Genomic DNA, 16,762 nt, shown 5'->3' with positions numbered 1-16,762 from the left:
GGCCAATACTGGCCGGAAGGGGCGGGACCGCGAGTCAAGAGGATCAGGCGAGCCCCACTGCGCAGGTGCAAATGGGAGGGGTTAGCGTGCCGGCTGGTTCCGGGGGCCCACTCGCTGCTGGGGCGGACCGCGGTCGCGTAGCTGACGTCATCGCTGTGCGCTGCCACGTCTGCTCAGCTCCGCGGTAATGGAGGCTGGGGATGGGTGCTGAAGGTACCAGGCTCTGGCTCTAGCTTTAGCTCTGGCACTGGAACTGCCTCGGAGTCTGGGTCTGAGTCTTGCAGCCCGAAGCCTGGACACCTTTTCTTGATTCTCTAGGCGGGGGCTGTCTGCGTGCAAGCAGCTGGTTTGCAGCGTTTCAACGCGGGGAGGGAGTTCCCTTACCTGGGGTCCAGTCTGTAAAGTTGTCGCCGCTTTCTAGGGATCCCGCCCCACCGGCTGGGACTTTTCCATGCGTGAGTATTACTGAGCTGCCGCAAGGTCCGGCTGTCCTGGACCTGCCTCGGCCCTCTTGGATGTGCGGCGGAGACTGCTTTGTCCACTTCTCTGCGGACTTCTCTTTGGGACCAGTCTGTTGAAGTTTGTGGTCTCCTGCAGTCCACCCCACCCCACCCCACCCCATACTCTCACCTCTTCCGTCCCAGGTTTTTCCCTGCACTTTTCTTTCCCTTTGCTCGTTAATGGAGCAAGGACCAGCAGCCCCTGCATCCAGCGGTTTGAATGCTTTGTTTCACTTGGGGTTAGTTTACAGCCGAAGGCTGTTAGGAATAGGGAGCACATGAAAACAAGGGTTTTTCCAGTGTCATCCTTGGGGTTTTAGGTATTGTTTAGGAAACATTGGTATCCGTATTGGCAGAATCATATTTGCCGTAGAATGATGAAAATAACTTTTTTTTTTTTTGGTCTCCAGTGAGGATCTTTATCTTTTACTTGCCTCTTAATCTTGCAGTTTCAGTAATTTCTATATGATTTTACACCAGCTTTTCTGGAGCGGACATCCACTTAAAGAGTTACTTTCAATATTTTAACCCTAACATGTAGAGATACCACTTGAACAGTTTTACTTTTAAACAGTTAAGAGAACTACTGGTGCCGTTTCATTCCACTTCCTCAGTCCTGACAACCTCTACAGAACAGGGAACACTTTTTTTTCACCCACAGTGAAGAAACACACTCAGAACTTAACTTATTCGGATAAGGTCAGATAATATGTGACCATCTGAACTCAACCCATATCCCTTGATAACAAAACCTAACGTTTTATAAAATGCCGATTCTTCTATATTTCAAGGAATTTAATTGTGAAACATTGAGCAGGAAATGTATAAAGTGTGATGTTTCTTGTAAACTTCTGTCTGATTATAGTATCTTACATATGATACAAATCAATTGACGAAAGACACAAATCATGACTTGCCTAAAGCCTAACAGAGCTTAGATCAGAACTTAGGGTTTGACCCATTAGAGTCTGAATGGTCCTTTAATTCGAATAATGTAGGTAGTAGACACTGGGAACATTCGTTTGAAAATCTTTTGTAAGGCCTGCTCACTCAGTTTTTCTCGTTGTTTTGTTGCCTACTTTAAAAATAGTCTACTGATATTTATATGTTTTTGTTATCGTTCAGAGTTGAAACTGGTTGACAACCATTAACCTGGGTTGCAACTACAGGTGGCACTGGAAGCAGACTGGTTCCTGGACATGCCCGGTGGAAGGAGGGGCCCTAGTCGGCAACAGCTAAGCCGTTCAGCTTTACCTTCTTTGCAGACTTTGGTTGGTGGGGGCTGTGGCAATGGCACAGGCTTGAGAAACAGGTAAAGAAAAAATAAGGCTATATTTAATTTGTAATGTCCTATCATCAGTAAGACGAACATAAAAGTCATCTTGTCATTCAGATATTTGCTTATTGAGATTAATTCTTGACACTGAGGTAGAAATCCTGCCTTTGAAGACAAAATTCAGAATTTCAAAATACTTTGGAGGTAAAAAGATGTGATATGGGGCCCACAAAGTGAAAGCAGTCCCATTCTTTCTTTTGGCTGATCATCTAAATTCTAGTTATCCCCTTTTTATCTATTAGAAGAAGGGAGAAGTGAATGAAAATACAAGGCAAGTGTGATGGTTTATCTACTTATAAGCATTCTTTTTTTAGAGGGCAAATTAAAACTCCCAGCTGAAATTATAAGTCAGATTCCATCAAGGGTTTTAAATTGTCAAAAAATTGTTTGGTCTTAATAAACGTTAGCTGTTTATTAGCTGGGGTAGCTCATGCCATCAGGAGGTTTGATAATGTAGCAGTGCAAAGAGATGCTTTTACCTAATCAAGTATTTGCTCAAGATAATTTCTGCCAGCTAATTTCTCCTTCCTCCCTGAAAAAAGTTTTTCTCTTGCCTTGATTTTAATTTTCAGAGCTAGCAATCAGTACTACTGTGTTTTCAGGCCTATCTGATGGCATTAATGCACTTTTGTTTTCTAGGCCTGACCTTTGCCCTTTTTTTTCCTGACTTTCCAATCCCTCTTCCAATCTTTAAAATTAGTTTTGATCTCATCGTTTCAGTCGAGCTCTCCCTGAAATTCCAGTTTGAAGGAATTTTTCCAGTCTCCGATTCTCATACTAATTTTTAATCCAAGTTTTGTTTATGTATGTATATAGAACTAGTTTATGCTAGAGTATTTTTTACTCTGCTGTTCGTTGGATTTCCTTATTTGAAAAATGGTGATACTGTTTGCATCATAGCAGAGTGTTGAAATAAATGAAGTAGTAAATTGCAGTAACTTTAAAAAACTTTACTGAATTTTACAAATTTTCTACATATATTAAGTATTATTTTATATGTTTAAAAATAAGAAAGAATATGCGAAAATGCTTTTGAAGAAAAGTACTATCTAATATAGGTATTGAGATAAAAGTTGTTTGCTATTTGAGGTACATACCTTAATTTTATTAATATATACTATCAACTTATTGATTCAGTACTTTCAAGTTGTGATAGAAAATCCTAGCTGTCCCTAACTAGGATTCTACCTAGCTAAAAAATTCTAACTTTGCCTCTGTATTAACTCTAGCAGTTCTTTGTACATTCTCTTTGACTTTGGCTTTGAGGATTCCTCTAGATAATTATGTTCTCAGTGAAAAATGTTCTCAGACTGTCCCATGAAATTGCTCTTCAGTGTCTCAGGTGTTGCTGTAGGAGGGCTTAGAAGGGAAAATGGATCAGGCAGGCCTAATAGTCTAGGCTTGAGGTTTCCTAGTCTTCTCTTAATTAGACTGACTTATTTTCCTATGTGTTTTAAATATTAAGATACTATGTAAAATATCATGGGGAAAGGAAAACAAAGTGTTCTGCTATTAAAAAGAACTGAAAGCCAATGAAAATGTCATTTGTAGATGCTTCTGCTTGCACTTGGAGTCTGCAGATGATTTACTGGGAAGAAGTAGGAACATTTGGAAAATACCTGTGCTCTTGACTGGGTTTGGTATTCTTTTCTCTGCCTTCACTGTAGCTCTTCTATCCTGGTATTAGAGGTTCCAACCATGGTTGCTTTAATCTGCCTTTCTCTTCTCCTTTAACATATGTTTATTTAGCAATTAACTTGTGGGGAGGGAGAGAGTGGGTAGAAGAAAGTATTTTCAACATTTTAAAATGAAAGAAATAATTGTTTATGGTTTGAAAAGTTACCAAGATTATTATTATTGAGTGATTATTTTGTGACATGTTTACCTAGAGAAATTGGGAAAAAGAAAGCTTTATATTTGTTTCTTGGTAGGAAGCAAGCAGCTGGAATAATTTGTTATAAAAGACCTGGGGAGGAGGTATAAAAGCATGAAAGAACCAGCAGATAGCTTATAATATAGTTTTAGGAAGGATATATAGAAAGAAGGAGTGTCCAGATGAGGAGAACTCACTTCTGGAGTGTCTGTAGAGTATTGGAGGGAAATAGATAATTGCTTAAGTATTATATACTTTTGGATGATACATTTGATTCTGCAAGACCGACATAGGTCAACTGGAGAGGAGAGCATTTGCCCCTGTTTGGTAGGTGTTTGTGGTCTGATTGGTGAAGTTAAACTCTAGAATGTCAAGGAGCTAGTTTGGTAACACAGTCAAGATTGAAATTGTAGTTCTTGTCCTGCTTTCCACCTTTAGGGAGCAGGGATTTGTTCTTGCAACAGGGTGTTTAGAGTATTATCCTTTTAAAAAGGGAAGATATATTGTGTATTTCTGGATTTCTTAGAGAGCTCCTGATTGAGGGAGAATCTTATTTGAGAAGAACTGTTTTTTCCTTTGCTTATATATACTTTGTTAATAATATCACCTGAACATGTCCAAATGACCACTGCTTTCCCTATCTCTTCTATTCCTCTTTAGGCCTTTGAATCTTTCTTCCTTCATCCATTTGCTTCCCTAAATTCTGCTGCTTGCTCGCTCCATCAGGCCTGCTGTGTTAACCCTTTCCCACACACAAACTTTATATGCAAGGACAAAACACAGGTGTTCAGCATAAACCACATTGTTTATATAAACAGTTTAGGCACAGTGAGCCATTCTTGTTATTTAGGGAAAGTTTATCTCACTGTAGGGAACTGTTTACTAGTCATGGTTCCCAGATGTAAGCCTTGTAAGCAGGCCTTCCTAAGAGTAGCTATGCTGAACACCTGCTTTCCTTTTGGAAGTCTAGAATTTTGGTACTGCAAGGAAGAAGGTGCCCATGTGGCCAGCCGCCAATAAAAACCCTGGACATCAAGTCTCTAATGAGCTTTCCTGGTTGAATAGCACTTCACATGTGTTGTCACAACTCATTGCTAGAGAATTTATATGGTTTCTGAACAGATTCTTAAATTTGTTTATATATATATATATATATATATATATATATATATATATATATGTATTTTTGTTTTGTTTTGTTTTTGAGATGGAGTTTTGCTCTTGTTGCCCAGGCTGGAGTGCAATGGTGCCATCTTGGCTCACTGCAACCTCCACCTCCTGGGTTCAGGCGATTCTGCCTCAGCCTCCCGAGTAGCTGGGATTACAGACATGAGCCACCATACCCGAGTAATTTTGATCCACCCGCTTCGGCCTCCCGAAGTGCTGGGATTACAGGTGTGAGCCACTGCGCCCAGCCCTATTTTTAATATTCTATTAGAGGAATAACACTTAAATTTGTTCCTAAATAATACCTCTGTGACTGATTTTCTGAGATATATTGACTAAATCTGTTTATTTTAGTTTTAAAAATGATCATATCTCTTCTCAAGTTTTCAACTTTATAGATCAGATAGAGAAGACATAATCTCATAGATTCTTTTTATATTTATATAGGAGTACTTTTTTCCACTGATGCGCCACATCTCTAGATCTCGTTTATTTTATTTATTTATTTTTATTTCTTTATTTTTGAGGCAGAGTCTTGTTCTGTCACCAGGCTGGAGTGCAGTGGCACAATCTCGGCTCATTGCCATGTCTGCCTCCTTGGTTCAGGCAATTCTCGTGCCTTAGCCTCCCGAGTAGCTAGGATTACAGGCACATGCCACCGCACCCAGCTAATTTTGTATTTTTAGTAGAGACAGGGTTTCACCATGTTGGCCAGGCTGGTCTCAAACTCCTGACCTCGTGATCCGCCTGCCTCAGCCTCCCAAAGTGCTGGGATTACAGGCATGAGCCACTGCACCCAGCCAGATCTCGTTTTATTTGACTTTGGTCTCTTTGTTTTCTGGTTTGATGTTTAATAGTCAAGCTGTATAGAGTATGACAAGTGTAGGTCTTTTCTACTTTGTTTTGAATATCTTTTTTGAGGCCTAGCATTTTATTGACTTTGTTAATGGTAAAAACACGTTTGTCTGCTTCACTTGGGAAAAATTCTGTAAGAACCTTTTAACCATTAAGTCATAACAAGTAATTTAGCATGTGTTCCCCCTTAGCGTATTTTTGACTGAAGGGAAGTAAGAATTTTTAGTTTGTCTGGAGTAGAGGCTCGTAACCTTGTAACTTCTCATCAGAGTTTTTAATTTCATAAATCAACTGGAGTGAGGGAGTAGATTGGCTTCTTGTTGTAATCCTCTTCATGCAAGTCTACCAACTTGTAAACTTCAGAGGCTGCCTTTCGTGTTGTGTTTTGTGGAATGGTGCCTTCTGGAGTTTTTACAGTGCTGTGGCCCACCTCAAAGACTGGTTTGTGATTGAGCAGGTATGGTTCTGAGACCTACTGGTGGTTCACAATGTATTACTTGGTAGGCTTGTTCTATTGGAGTATACTCTGGGAATGAGAAGAAGAAACTTATAATTTTTTCCATACCCTCCTCCACCAGTTCCTGTTCTTCCCTTCTAGGTCTTCTGAGTTTCTGCCATAGTATTCTTAACTGTTCAGAATGAGCAGAGTTCATATTCCCATGAGTCACTTAAAGTACTGTAAGTGCTACATACCAATTTCTATATTTGGAAATTTTAGAGTAGAATGGTAACGCTAGTTTTGTTCCTTCTCTCAAATCTTCTTTGGAAGTATCTAAGCCAAGCTTCTTTTCTTTGGTCTGTAAATAACAGTAGACCCTTAGATCTCTGTAAGTATTCCCAGGCATATAAACAAAGGAAACTTTTCTCCTACTTCCATCTTATACCTTTAGATAGCCTGGCTATTTCTAATCTGTAAAAGAGCATGGAAGAAAGAACAATAAGAAGATAGGGATTAAAATATCTGCATCTTTTTGTGTTTTAAGGGATATCTCTTTTTCATAACTATATTGGTCTACTGCCTTCTCAACCTAAAGATACATATTTGCAGTGAACTAAGAAGAGTATAGTCTCTGTTCTTAAGATTATGATCTGGTAGACAACACATAGATGTATACAAAAAATTATGTAACAATGTGAAAAGTATAATAATAAAGGTATAGTTAAGTATTATGGTGGCACAGAGGAGAGATGAATCAGTTTTGATGGAGTAGAATAAGCTTCACAGAGAATGTGTTTGAGTGGCTTAAAAATCTTGAAGAAGGAGTAAAAAAAGTTTTGAAGGATTTTGTCAGTAAATATGTATGTGAGAAGTTAAGGAAGGTGATTATGGAAGGTGATTAGTACATTTAAAGGGAATAACATATGCAAAAGAAGAGCATGTATGTTCCAGAAAGCAAATAGCATAAGTATCATATAGGGTACATGTGAAGGAGTGGTGAGGTGAAACTAGTCTGTTAAGCTGAGGGACCTCATAGGGCTACTAAAAATTTTTGGCTATTACCCCACTATTAGTAGAGAGCCATTAAATGTTTTTAGGTAAGAGTAACACTATTAAGAGTTTTACCTTAGAAAGATCCCTGAAAACAGGTTGGAGAGTTTGGTGAAAGTGGAATTGAGTATAGGAGGATTACTGCGGTAGTTTAGGTGAAAATAGTAAATGCTTGAACTAAAGCAAATGAGATTAAAGAGGAAGGTACAGTTTGGACAAAGTTTTATAAAGTGGAATCTAGGAGATTTAGAGAGTGATTGGACATTGAGAGGCAGAAGAAAAGTTTTTTTTGTTTTTGTTTTTTTTTTTTTTTGAGAATGGAGTGCAGTAGTGGGTTCTCAGCTCACTGCAACCTCCGCCTCCCAGGTTCAAGCGATTCTCCTGCTTCAGCCTCCCAAGTAGCTGTAATTACAGGTGTCCACCACCATGCCTGGCTAATTTTTGTATTTTTAGTAGAGACAAGGTTTCGCCATGTTGGTCAGGCTGGTCTTGAACTCGTGACCTCAGGTGTTCCGCCCACCTTGGCCTCCGAAAGTGCTGGGATTACAGGCGTGAGCCACCGTGCCTGGCCAAGAAAAGTTTTAATATGACTCCCAGGTTTCTGATGTGGGTAGCTAACTGAGTGGGCCATGAACTAAGGTCAGAACTATAAGAGGGAAGAACACAGATGTCCAATAGAGATTTGAATAATGTGTCTGTAATTTAGCAGTGAGCTCTATGGTGAGAAATTATAGTCTTCATCATGTAGGAAATAATGGAGGCCATAGCTGCATCTTAGATCACTGACAATGTGTGAAGGGAGAAGGTAAGAGGATCCCAGGAAGGAGTCTTGCAGGGAAAGCCAACAGTGAAGGGATAGATGGAGGAGACAGCAGGATCCCTTTATGTTCTGTGACAGTGGAGGTTATGACCATTGAGTTAACCATAGTTTTCTCTTTCAGGAATGGTAGTGCTATTGGCCTTCCAGTCCCACCTATCACAGCCTTAATCACCCCAGGTCCTGTTCGTCATTGCCAAATTCCTGACTTGCCTGTGGATGGGAGCCTACTCTTTGAATTCCTTTTTTTCATCTACCTGTTGGTTGCTCTTTTCATTCAGTACATCAACATTTATAAAACAGTGTGGTGGTATCCTTACAATCATCCTGCTTCTTGTACGTCACTGGTAAGTCTTACTCAGCCTTTAAGTTCTTCATGTTAGTTACCCAAGAAACTACCTGGAAAGCTTTCTGTAGAAATTGTTTTTCTTAGTAATTTTTCTTTCAATAAAATGTTTTTTTCTAGACCACAGATTACTTTCAGAAATAAAATTTCATAAGATTGTTAAAATATAAGTACTATCAGGGGAAGTAAAAATGTAAATGAAAATGCAGAAAACATTTAAATAATTTATTATAATATCACAGAAAGGTTTTGGTATTTAGTTTTCTCTACACCATTTTAAATTTGTAAGTATAAGGTGTCAGTGTTACTACATTCTAACAACTCTACCCTTTTAATGGCTGAATTAGGATAATGGTAGCTTCTGTAACAAATAAACTCTGAGGCAGTTGTCCTGGTTGCCAGGAGTTCTTCCATGTGATCAATCAGGGGACCGAAGCTGATGGAGATGCTATTGTCTTCCACCATGTGACCTCTAAGGTGGTTGTGACCCATCCCTGTCAGCCAGAAGGGGAAAGAGCTTAGGGCAATGTAAAGGAGAGTTTCTTATGGGCCAGGCTTGCATCATTTCCACACATGTCCACTCCTAACTACAAGAGAAACTAAATATAGTCCTTTAGCTGGGTACATAGTGAACTTAAATAAAATTGGGTTCTGTCACACAAGTGAAGTTGAGAAATTGGCTGTCTTTGGTGAGGTACATAAAAATATATTGTAGATTTCTTCTGTTCTCTTTCCATTTATTAAGAGCACCATGATAGGCCAGGCGCGGTGGCTCACACCTGTAATCCCAGCACTTTGGTAGGCCGAGGCAGGCAGATCACGAGGTCAGGAGATCAAGACCTGGCTAACACGGTGCAACCCCGTCTCCACTAAAAATACAAAAAATTAACCGGGCATGGTGGCGGGTGCCTATAGTCCCAGCTACTCGGGAGGCTGAGGCAGGAGAATGGCGTGAACCTGGGAGGCGGAGCTTGCAGTGAGCTGAGACCGAGCCATTGCACTCCAGCCTGGGCAACAAAGCGAGACTCCGTCTCAAAAAAAAAAAAAAAAAAAAAAAAAAAAAGAGTACCGTGATAGTCTTGATGCAGAGAAGGTTCACCATAGATGGATATATAAAAAAATATTGGTAAGGCCTGGGCATGGTGGCTCATGCCTATAATCCCAGCACTTTGGGAGGCGAAGGCAGGAGGATTGCTTGAGCCTAAAATTTGAGACCAGCCTAGGCGACATAGTGAGACTTTGTCTCTACAAAAAATAAACAAAATTAGCTGGGCTTGGTAGTGCACACTTGTGGTCCTGGCTTCTGGGGAAGCTGAAGTGAGAGGATTGCCTGAGCCTGGGAGATAGAGACTGCAGTAAGCTATGATTGTGGCCACCATACTCCAGCTTGGGTGACAGAATAAGACCCTGTCTCAAAAAAAAAAAAAGAAAAAAGAAAAAAAAATAAAATTTAAAAATGTAAGTATATGTATTGTTAAGGCTAGTCAGATGACTTGACGGATAGGTTGTTGGCAATGGCAGATTTGAATGGGTGATAGAGATATGCTCTAGGCAAAAGAAGACTATTGTCTTCTTATATATGTGTTTGGGACTAATAAAGATTAGAAAGCCTTCCTAGCCTGGTGAACATAGAAAGGAAATGTGGGCCAAAATCCTTAAGATAGTATGGAAAGAGAATAAAAATTTTTGTTTTAAATATTTGTATCATTTGGTTGTTCCTGGTATTAACTATTAAGAATTTTCTTGCTATATTGACCTTCTGTCTACTTAATATCATGTGATAAGAATGTCAGTTTCTGTATTGGAAAATTGCAATGATTTAGTGCCAATTTTTTTTTAATAGTCTTTCTTTCTTACCCGGATTATGAGCTTATTGAGTGTAGGAACTGTACTTTGTTCATCCTTTTTGGCCATGGTGTTTTAAAGAGAAGAAGGTGGATTAGATATTCTTTAAGGCCTTTTCCACGTATATATTTATATAAATAAATACTCACTGTCTTAACAGTGTCAGTAACAAACACACATTAAAATATTTAGTAGATTCTTCTTTTTTTTTTTTTTTTTTTTTGAGATGGAGTCTCGCGCTCTGTCGCCCAGGTTGGAGTGCAGTGGTGCAGTCTCAGCTCACTGGAAGCTCCGCCTCCCAGGTTTATACCATTCTCCTGCCTCAGCCTCCCGAGTAGCTGAGACTACAGGCGCCTGCCCTCATGCCCGGCTACCTTTTTTTTTTTTTGTATTTTTAATAGAGACGGGGTTTCACAGTGTTAGCCAGGATGGTCTCAATCTCCTGACCTCGTGATCCGCCCGCCTTATCCTCCCAAAGTGCTGGGATTACAGGTGTGAGCCACTGTGCCTGGCCAATATTTAGTAAATTCTTTACAAGTATTATCTCATTTACTCTTTATAAAAATGAGTAGGTACCATTATATGACTCCCATTTTATAAATGAATGTAAGACCTATAAACTGGTTCAAAAATCACATAGTGGCATAGTGAGTGCCCAAGTCCAGACCAATCTACTGTGCTTTACTTCTTGTTTTAGTCCTATATTTATTCCGTAAGTTCTTTTTGGGTAGTTCATTATAAAATTTCTATTTGGTTTGACATTCCCCTGGAAACTTCTCATGTGTTGAATTTTTAGTGTCATCAAAGAGTTCTTTGCCCAGTGTAACATATCTGACTATAGCTCTTTAGAAAGTTACCTACAAATACTGCCTTGAAACAGAGGGAGCCAGTGTTCTTGTCATAATCAGGAACGTGCTGCTACAGCTGCTGACTCCAGAATTAATGCTTCCTTTGCTTTGACCCTTACCACCAAAAATGGATGCCTTTTGCTACCTTTTCCCCTAACTTCACTCACTTCTGAATTCAAGTTTTATATGATGCCTGTGGTTGACAGAACCGAAATCATATCTAGAGTCTGAGTGCAAGAAAGTTTGGAAATGTCATTTTTAGCTTTCCAGCCTCTGCAATAGAGGAACGCACACTTAACGGAGGTTGTAGAGTAGATTGGCTCATTTATCTGATGCACATAATCTTTGCTAACACAAAGCTTAAAATTGGGTTGTGAAGCCAAGAGTAACATGTGAAATAGCATATATGAGTTTAGCCTGTGAATCTCAAAGGAGCCTGTATCAGTGAGTTGTTCAAAGATAGAATGGACTGCTGGAGGTCAAGTTATTTTCCATCACTGAAGGTATTGAAGCGTGGAAGGTGCTTACCTGACCAGGAGGCTCTAGCAAGGACTTCTGTCCCAAATATCTGGTCTGTCTTTTAAGTTTTCTTCTATTATGAGTGTCTGGGTCAGACACTCATAATAAATTTGTCAGATTTATATATTAGGTTTTTATTTTTCCATTCCAAGATCTTAATATCAAAAAGAAAATGTGGACACCTGAATATGTGAAGTATTCTAGCTGTCAACCAATTAACTGAATGAGTCTTAACCCTAAGAAACATAAAAGCTAGACGTAATAAATTATTCAGAATAGGAATAGAGGGCTCTGATTAATCAAATATTCTGGGTTACAAAGAGTTAATCATAACCACATTACCATGTTCATTGATTTGGTTATAACATGATTTGCTTAACAAAAAGATGTATTAGGCACTTAAATATTTTGATTTTTTTTTTGAGACGGAGTTTCACTCTGTCACCAGGCTGGAGTGCAGTGGTACGACTTCTGCTCACTGCAACCTCCGACTCCCTGGTTCAGCAATTCTCCTGCCTCAGCCTCCCAAGTAGCTACGATTACAGGCATGCGCCACCATGCCCAGCTAATTTTTGTATTTTTAGTAGAGGCAGGGTTTCACCATGTTGGCCAGGATGGTCTTGATCTCCTGACCTCATGATCCGCCCGCCTTGGCCTCCCAGATTGCTGGATTACAGGCGTGAGTCACTGCACCTGGCCAATGTTTTGATTTTTAAAAATGTCTTAGATGGACTGGTGATGCATTAATAAGACCCAGACATTAGCCAGGGGTTGAGTGAATCTGCGTGCATTATTTTGGAGGAATAGGGTGAGCCAGGGAGAAGTCCCAAAAATAGGAGGGGATAAATACTATTAGAATCCATAATACTTAGAGAGGGAGAAAAGGAAATGATCTAAGGAGTGGCAAACCACTCAGTTGACATTCTGGCTGTTCTGTCTCTAAAATGTATACTCAATTTGGCCACTTCATTCCATCTCCATTGCTACTCACCCTGTTCAGTCTGTGATCATTTTTCACTTGAATTAAAAGCAAGAGCTTCTTAACTATCTTGCCCCACTATAATAATTATCTTACTCCAGCCTTCTTGCTGCCTTTTAGACACACTGGGCATATATTTTCCTGTCTTAGGGCTTTTGTGATTGCTTTTTCTTCTGTCTGGGGCCCTTTGTCCCCAGAGCTTGAAATGCCGGGTGCCTTTTTGTCATTCAGCTCTCAGCCCAGATGCCATCCTCTCAGGGATAGCCTCCCTAACCACCAATTTAAATGGGCTCTGCACCTCCTTCTTAGTCATTATTTGTTCCTGTTTTATTTCTTACAAGCAGTTTTAACCATTTAAAATGCTTTTGTTGGGAGCTTGTTTATTGTCGTTACTTGCCCTGCTTCTCCAAACAAATTTATTGAAGATACGGGTTTAGCTGCCATAACAGGGTGACTAAAACAAAATAGAAACTTATTTCCCTATTTAATAAAAGTTTAGGTGAATGATATAACATCAGCATGGCGACTCTTTGTATATATTGCTCTTCCATCCCCAATATACTTCTTCCAAACCATGGTCCATGGTAGTTACTCCAACTCCAGTTGTCATACCTGACCAGCAGGAAGGAGAAAGAAAAGAGAAAAGGGGACAGCTCCTTTTAGAAGAGTATGGCTTAGAAGTTGTGCCTATTACTTTTTCACTCATCCCTTGGCTAAAAGTAGTTTTTGCAAGGGAGGCTGGAAAATAAACCTTTAGTTGGCTAGGAGTCAGTGCCTAGTTAAATTTTATGGTGATGCAGAAGGAATGAATAGTAATCTCTGCCATTTCCTTTCCCTCTCGCACCACAGTGGAAAGTAAGACAGGAGAGCAGGAACCTTGGCTGTCATCTTCCACGCTGTATCTTTAGTGTGAAGGAGAGTACCTGGCACATTGTGGATGCTATGTATAGATTTATTAAATTAAGTAATTGAGAAATTTAACATTTCATTCTGGAAGGAATTGTGGAAACCTATAGACCTTTTGATCATCAAAATGAAAATACATCCCGATTTTGGTGGTTCCTGGGATATTGTTGCTAAAGACTTTTCATTTGCTTATTACCACAGTTATATATACAGATCTAGACCTAGAAGGAACTGTAGACAGCATCTAGGTAAATGCTGTTATTTTATAGAAGAGACCAAATGTAAGGCCTACTTCTAAATCAAACTAGAGAGAAACACTAAATGAGTATAATTGATGTACCATCTACTAGAGAGTTTAGTAGACGCCCAATTAGATTAACGTAAGCTTGCATAAGAGACCAACAACAGAAACTTCTGAAGACTGTGAATCCCAACTGATCTATTAACTTTAAGACATTATAAATACAATATTTTATATAAATTATTCTTGCCATAATTCTGCAGGTTATAACTTGTTAACTCAAAGCTGCAATCTTTACCTTTTAGTAGAGTAATACTTTTGAAAAGGGAGAAGAATACATTCCAGGTAGTTTAAAATAGTGTTTAAAAACTTAAAGCAATTTGTTGTGAAAGGAGAAGTAGAAGGTACATAGTCTGTTCAAGATCTCTCATATTCCCATAATCTGTAAGGGTGTGGTGATCTAAGGAAGATCTTTTCAGGAATAAACCTCTATTCTTGTAGTAGTGCCAGCTGAATACACATCATATTTCTTTCTGATGTAGTTATTTAGTTATTTATTTCTGTTGTAGAATTTTCATCTCATTGATTATCATCTGGCAGCATTCATCACAGTGATGCTTGCGAGGAGGCTTGTATGGGCTCTCATCTCAGAGGTAACAGTTCATTCACTGTATTCTATCACATGTAGCTAGAGTTAGTTACTAGAATGGGTGCAGGTTGAAAATGTGACCAGTCCCAATTTAATAAAACAGTAAATTGCTTTACTCCCATGTGAGTTCTGCCAGTACTTTAAAAAAGGTTTCCCTGCAATGTAATTTTTTAAAATTCAAGTGTCAAAAACTGTTAGAAAATTCATTTGTAGGGTCGGAGCTTGTGTTCTGTTTCTGAGTTTTTCAGTACAATTTAAAAAATTTAAATAGTTTCAGTAAAAATAGGATGAATGTCAGGTAACTATTAATATGAAGTATTATCTGTACACATACAGTTGTACCTAAAACATTCAGTTCCAGATAATATTCACTTGATACTGTTTATATATACCATTTGAGAAGATTGTTAGCAAGAAACATTTATTTGAGTTTCTTAGAATTTTTAAAAAGCAGTGACTTATCAGAATTTGTATAGGATTAATCTGAAGATTAGAATCTAAGTTTAGTGAGCAGAATGACAAAGAATAAGAATATTAAATGATCTTTTTAAAATTAAAAGTTGTTGACAGAGCTAGCCATTGGTATCATTTTTCTTTTCTTTTCTTTTCTTTTGAGATGGAGTTTCGCTCTTATTGCCAAGGCAGGAGTGCAGTGGCACAATCTCGGCTCACCACAACCTCTGTTTCCTGGGTACAAGCGATTCTCCTGCCTCAGCCTCCCAAGTAGCTGGGATTACAGGCATGCACCAGCACGCCTGGCTAATTTTGTATTTTTAGTGGAGATGGAGTTTCTCCATGTTGGTCAGGCTGGTCTCGAACTTCCGACCTCAGGTGATCCACCTGCCTCAGCCTCCCAAAGTGCTGGGATTATAGGCATGAGCCATCGCGCCTAGCCTCATTTTTCATATATTTGTAAATCCCAATGAGGCAGGGAAATGTGCTTTCTTAAAATATTGTTATCTTGTGCCCCGTGATTACAAAAACAAAAAATGTTAATTTAGCTGAAGTAGCTAATGATTTTAATCTTGGAATTTATAATTCAGTGTGAAATTTTAAATGAATAGTTACTATAATCACAAATAATTGAGAGTCAACTTGTTTTTCCCAAAACATATGTGGAAAGTCTGTGTGTGTAAGCTCTGATTTTCAGGAGCCCTATTTCTGGAAGCAGAGTAATTGGAAATACTAAGTCAAGATCTGAAAACCATTTGAAGTTAACCAAAAAGCACGGGTAGTAGGATTGCTTGTTTTTCACAGTAGGAACGTCTGTTTATAATCTTTTCTTTCAGAGTTTTTATTTAGAGGATGAAAATAGAAACTCACTTTTTAGTATATTGAGAAAGCGTGTTCTTTCTTTAGAGGATCTCAATGGAATTTTATGTTTTCATTTGTTAAAATAGGAAATGATTCTGTTTCATCCCTTCAGTTACTTGGAAATGGCTGCTTGTACCTGTCCAGTTAGTATGCCCAGTTCGTGTGTAACCCTTCAAAACTGGGGTTTCTACCTTGTTGCTGCAAAGATTATAACTTGAATGACCTAAAAGTAGTATAGCAGCTTTTGCATAGCCTTACTTGGAATAGGCTTGCAATTTTTTTTTTTTTTTTTTTGAAATGGAGACTCGCTCTGTCACCCAGGTTGAAGCGGGAGCGCAGTGGCGCCATCTCAGCTTATGCAACCTCTGCTTCCCAGGCTCAGGTGATTCTCCTGCCTCAGTCTCCCTCCTGAGTAGCTGGGATTACAGGCACCCACCACCATACCCAGCTAATTTTTGTGTTTTTAGTAGAGACAGGGTTTCACTATGTTGGCCAGGCTGGTCTCGAACTTCTGGTCTGAAATGATCCACCCACCTTGGCCTCCCAAAGTGCTGGTATTACAGGCGTGAGCCACCATGCCTGGCCAAGGCTTGCAGTTTTTAATGGGAACAGAATACTTAAGCTAAATTTAAACATAGTTTAATCAAAGTTTTAATTCTGTAACTTAATTTTCATCAGGAAGGGAATGTTTAAATAATTTTGGTACATCTACATAATGGAATAGCATACAGCCATTGAAAACATAAAGATGTGTTTATGTATTGACCTCCAGGGTGTTAAGTGAAAAAAGCAAGGTGCAGAACAGTGTTTAAAATGAGACAGGAGTGGCCAGGCATGGTGGCTCACGCCCCCGTAATCCCAGCACTTTGGGAGGCCGAGGCGGGCGGATCACGAGGTCAGGAGATCGAGACCATCCTGGCTAACACGGTTAAACTAAAAATACAAAAAATTAGCCATGCGTGGTGGCGGGCGCCTGTAGTCCCAGCTACTCAAGAGGCTGAGGCAGGAGAATGGCATAAACCCGGGAGGCGCAGCTTGAAGTGAGCCGAAATCGTGCCACTGCACTCCAGCCTGGGCA

At 39.4% G+C, this 16,762-nt stretch overlaps 1 protein-coding gene across 5 annotated transcripts in view; it reads left to right on the top strand.

Annotated features, from left to right (window-relative positions):
- The first annotated feature begins 113 nt into the window (after window positions 1-113).
- Window positions 114-16,762, top strand: part of TMEM39A (transmembrane protein 39A) — a 35,619-nt gene continuing 18,970 nt past the window's right edge. For 2 of the 5 annotated variants that reach the window (XR_001899602.1, XM_003893964.2), the window contains exons 1-4: window positions 114-455; window positions 1,626-1,812; window positions 8,162-8,384; window positions 14,291-14,374. Coding sequence is in view for 4 of the 5 variants with exons in the window: in XM_003893964.2 (XP_003894013.1) it covers window positions 1,700-1,812; window positions 8,162-8,384; window positions 14,291-14,374 (420 nt within the window). In the remaining variant the exon portion in view is untranslated. Of the gene's footprint in view, window positions 456-591; window positions 1,813-8,161; window positions 8,385-14,290; window positions 14,375-16,762 lie in introns of those variants that run through there. The other 3 variants (XM_009200046.1, XM_017955186.1, XM_031663035.1) reach the window with 3 other exon arrangements.

Source organism: Papio anubis, chromosome 2 (assembly GCF_008728515.1).
Source record: "Papio anubis isolate 15944 chromosome 2, Panubis1.0, whole genome shotgun sequence".
Taxonomy (NCBI): Eukaryota; Metazoa; Chordata; class Mammalia; order Primates; family Cercopithecidae; genus Papio; species Papio anubis.
Note: the sequence above shows the minus strand (reverse complement) of the source record. Positions and strands in the feature narration are given on the sequence as shown.